Here is a 3,508-nt window from a genome sequence, read left to right on the forward strand (position 1 = left end):
AGATTAGAAAATGAAATCTCAGTATGGTTTTAATTCATTCATCAATCAATCAACTAGAATATAAACTCCTGCTCTGTGCCAAACACTGTGCTAAGTTCTGGGGATACAAATGAAGACAAAAACCAAACCAAAACAAAAAACAAACCGACAAACTCAGTCCCTGGTCCATGATCTAATGAGGAAGACAATTGTTTCCCTGGCAATTTAATATTTGTAGAAGCCTATATAAGTGGTTATTAAAGAGCATAAATTCAAGCAGCTGTGATTCATTGTTGGGGAGGGGAGAGTATGTTAATGCTGTTCTTTCATAAAGATTATTTAAAACAAAAAACAGAATGGGTCAAAATCAGTATTAAATATTCAAATACGATTTTTCCAAGTTCCACTCTTTTATTCAAATAATAAATTTAAAAGCATGCTATTTGTTAGTAAACAGAAGTTGCTCTTTGTAAAGTGTGGGTGTTAAATAGAGGATAGACTATTGAAGTAAACAATTTATAAATTGGCAGGAAATGCGAACTACAAAACAACAATTACTATATGGGCCTTTCAAAAATAGCAACCTTTCTTTCATTCCAAATTAGAATCCCACAGTTTGAATTTAAGTTGAACAAAACAGTTTGTAGCTTTAAAACATGAAAAGAACATCTCTCCACACTTAGCCATAACCAAGGGTTACTTTAAATACTGCTACAGAAGTGGTGTTTCCTTGCTTAAATGAAAGCTAACAGTGACATCTAGTGCTTATCAAGATTCAGTCTCACTATAGGCTTCTCAATACAAGCAACCAAGAATTAAACTGATTTAGAAGACATTATAGGGAAAGAAGGAAGAAATGTTATTTCCTTCATATTTGAATTGGCTCACTCAAAACCACTACCTTTAAGTTGCTCTGGAAAAAAAAAAAAAAGGACTCATGAGTAAAACTGCCATCCCCCTCCAGAGAAAGAACTGATGAAGTCTGAATACAAATCAAAGCATAATATTTTCACTTTATTGTTTTGTCCTTTTTTTTCTGTGTTTTCTTTCACAACATGACTAATATGGAAATATATTATGCATGATTTCACCTGTATAACCAATATCAAATTACTGTCCCAAGGAAGGGATGGAGGTTGAAGGAGAGAATTTGGAATTCAAAATTGTTTTTAAAATGAAAGCTAAAAATTGTACATGCTATTGGGAAATTTTTTTAAAAGAAATGTTATGGGATGTATACTTATTTTGTATTTAATTTATACTTTAATATATTTAACATCTACTGGTCATTCTGCCATCTAGGGGAGGGAGGGGGTATGGGATGTATACTTATTGTGTATCTAATTTTTACTTTAATATATTTAACATCTACTGGTCATCCTGCCATCTAGGGGAGGGAGGGGGTATGGGATGTATACTTATTGTGTATCTAATTTATACTTTAATATATTTAACATCTACTGGTCATCCTGCCATCTAGGGGAGGGAGGGGGTATGGGATGTATACTTATTGTGTATCTAATTTTTACTTTAATATATTTAACATCTACTGGTCATCCTGCCATCTAGGGGAGGGAGGGGGTATGGGATGTATACTTATTGTGTATCTAATTTTTACTTTAATATATTTAACATCTACTGGTCATCCTGCCATCTAGAGGAGGGAGGGGGTATGGGATGTATACTTATTGTGTATCTAATTTTTACTTTAATATATTTAACATCTACTGGTCATCCTGCCATCTAGGGGAGGGAGGGGGTATGGGATGTATACTTATTGTGTATCTAATTTATACTTTAATATATTTAACATCTACTGGTCATCCTGCCATCTAGGGGAGGGAGTGGGTATGGGATGTATACTTATTGTGTATCTAATTTTTACTTTAATATATTTAACATCTACTGGTCATCCTGCCATCTAGGGGAGGGAGGGGGTATGGGATGTATACTTATTGTGTATCTAATTTATACTTTAATATATTTAACATCTACTGGTCATCCTGCCATCTAGAGGAGGGAGGGGGTATGGGATGTATACTTATTGTGTATCTAATTTTTACTTTAATATATTTAACATCTACTGGTCATCCTGCCATCTAGGGGACGGAGGGGGTATGGGATGTATACTTATTGTGTATCTAATTTATACTTTAATATATTTAACATCTACTGGTCATCCTGCCATCTAGGGGAGGGAGTGGGGAGAAGGAGGGAATAAATTGGAACAAAAGGTTTGACAATTGTCAATGCTGTAAAATTACCCATACATATAACTTGTAAATAAAAAGCTATTAAATTTAAAAAAAAAAAAAAGAAATGTTATGGGAAAAGCAATGGATTTGGAATAAGAAGATCAAAGTTCTAGACATGATAAGTAGGAGTACTTCCTCCTTGTGCTGTGGCCTTAGGCCAATGATATAACCATAACGACCCTCAGCGTTCTCATTTGTAAAATGGGGAAAAAATAATATTTGTACTACCTGTTATGGTGCTTATATCTTGTTTGCACATAGTTGTGTTTGCCGCTGTCTCTCCCCTTTAGCTTCTTAAGGACAAGGACCGTCTTTTGCCTTTATTTATTTGTTTGTTTTTTGTATCCCTAGCATTTAGCACAGTGCCCGGCCCAATGCTTGATAAGTCTTAATAATGTGAAGAGTACATTAGATAACGCTAAGAAATGTCTCTGTGTAATGCTGTCATATGCCAGGGAAACGCTTTTCCAAGCCCAGGAGCCGGCTGACGTCAGCGCCGGATGGTCTCGGCGTTCCAAGCGGCAGGTGCGGCCGGCGCTCGCGTGGCTTCCTCAGATTCACCGTCCGGCGTCCGAGGGAGGGAGTCATCAACAGCCGCGGCTCCGCCGGAGGCAAGGTTTTCATTCCCCCATGAATCCTCCGCCCTACTCGGACACAGACCCGACTGCCCCAAATCCACCGCAACAGCAGCCAGGTGTTTCTCAAGCATATCCTCCTCCTGGGACTTATCCTCCAGCGTCATACCCACCCCCTCCTGGAGGGTATCCGTACCAAGGCTATCCACAATATGGCTGGCAGGGTGGAGCAACTCCAAGCGCTCCCAAACACACAGTGTATATAGTGGAAGAGAAAAAAAAGAATGACACAGGGATGGCTGCCTGCCTCGCCGCTTGCTGGGCGGCTCTCTGTTGCTGTTGCCTTTGGGACATGCTCGACTGACCAGCCTCAACCTCCTCTTCCCAGAAGGCTTTGCGTCCTCAGATGATGAAGTTCTGAGTCCTGATCTCTTTCCATTGCTATAATGAATGACAAGTTCTGCGCAAACATCTCAATTACAGCATAATGGAATCCTAGATTAGTAGTGATTTTTTTTTTGGTGTTTGATTTAGTGACATGATCTTTTTAATGTTCATTTTCTAATTTTTTTTGTCGTACTTTAACAAATGTGCTAAATGATTTTTTTTTAACCAGAGGCTTGAATATGAAATTTATATTTATCGTGTTAAATTGTACTGTTCATGGCAGTGGCAAAATATTCAACAATACAAGCCACT

The 3,508-nt window shown here is 37.8% G+C and overlaps 1 protein-coding gene across 1 annotated transcript; it reads left to right on the plus strand.

Annotated features, from left to right (window-relative positions):
• Window positions 1–2,657: 2,657 nt before the first annotated feature.
• Window positions 2,658–3,307, plus strand: LOC127563992 (cysteine-rich and transmembrane domain-containing protein 1-like). The gene has a single exon (XM_052000243.1). It carries the CDS (start codon window positions 2,673–2,675, stop codon window positions 3,171–3,173), a length of 501 nt encoding a protein of 166 aa, XP_051856203.1. The 5' UTR covers window positions 2,658–2,672; the 3' UTR covers window positions 3,174–3,307.
• Window positions 3,308–3,508: the final 201 nt, after the last annotated feature.

This window comes from Antechinus flavipes, chromosome 1 (genome assembly GCF_016432865.1).
Source record: "Antechinus flavipes isolate AdamAnt ecotype Samford, QLD, Australia chromosome 1, AdamAnt_v2, whole genome shotgun sequence".
NCBI lineage: Eukaryota > Metazoa > Chordata > Mammalia > Dasyuromorphia > Dasyuridae > Antechinus > Antechinus flavipes.

Coding starts and splice junctions, on each gene's coding strand:
- LOC127563992 (XM_052000243.1), top strand. CDS start 2,673: ATGCTGTCATATGCCAGGGAAACGCTTTTCCAAGCCCAGGAGCCGGCT.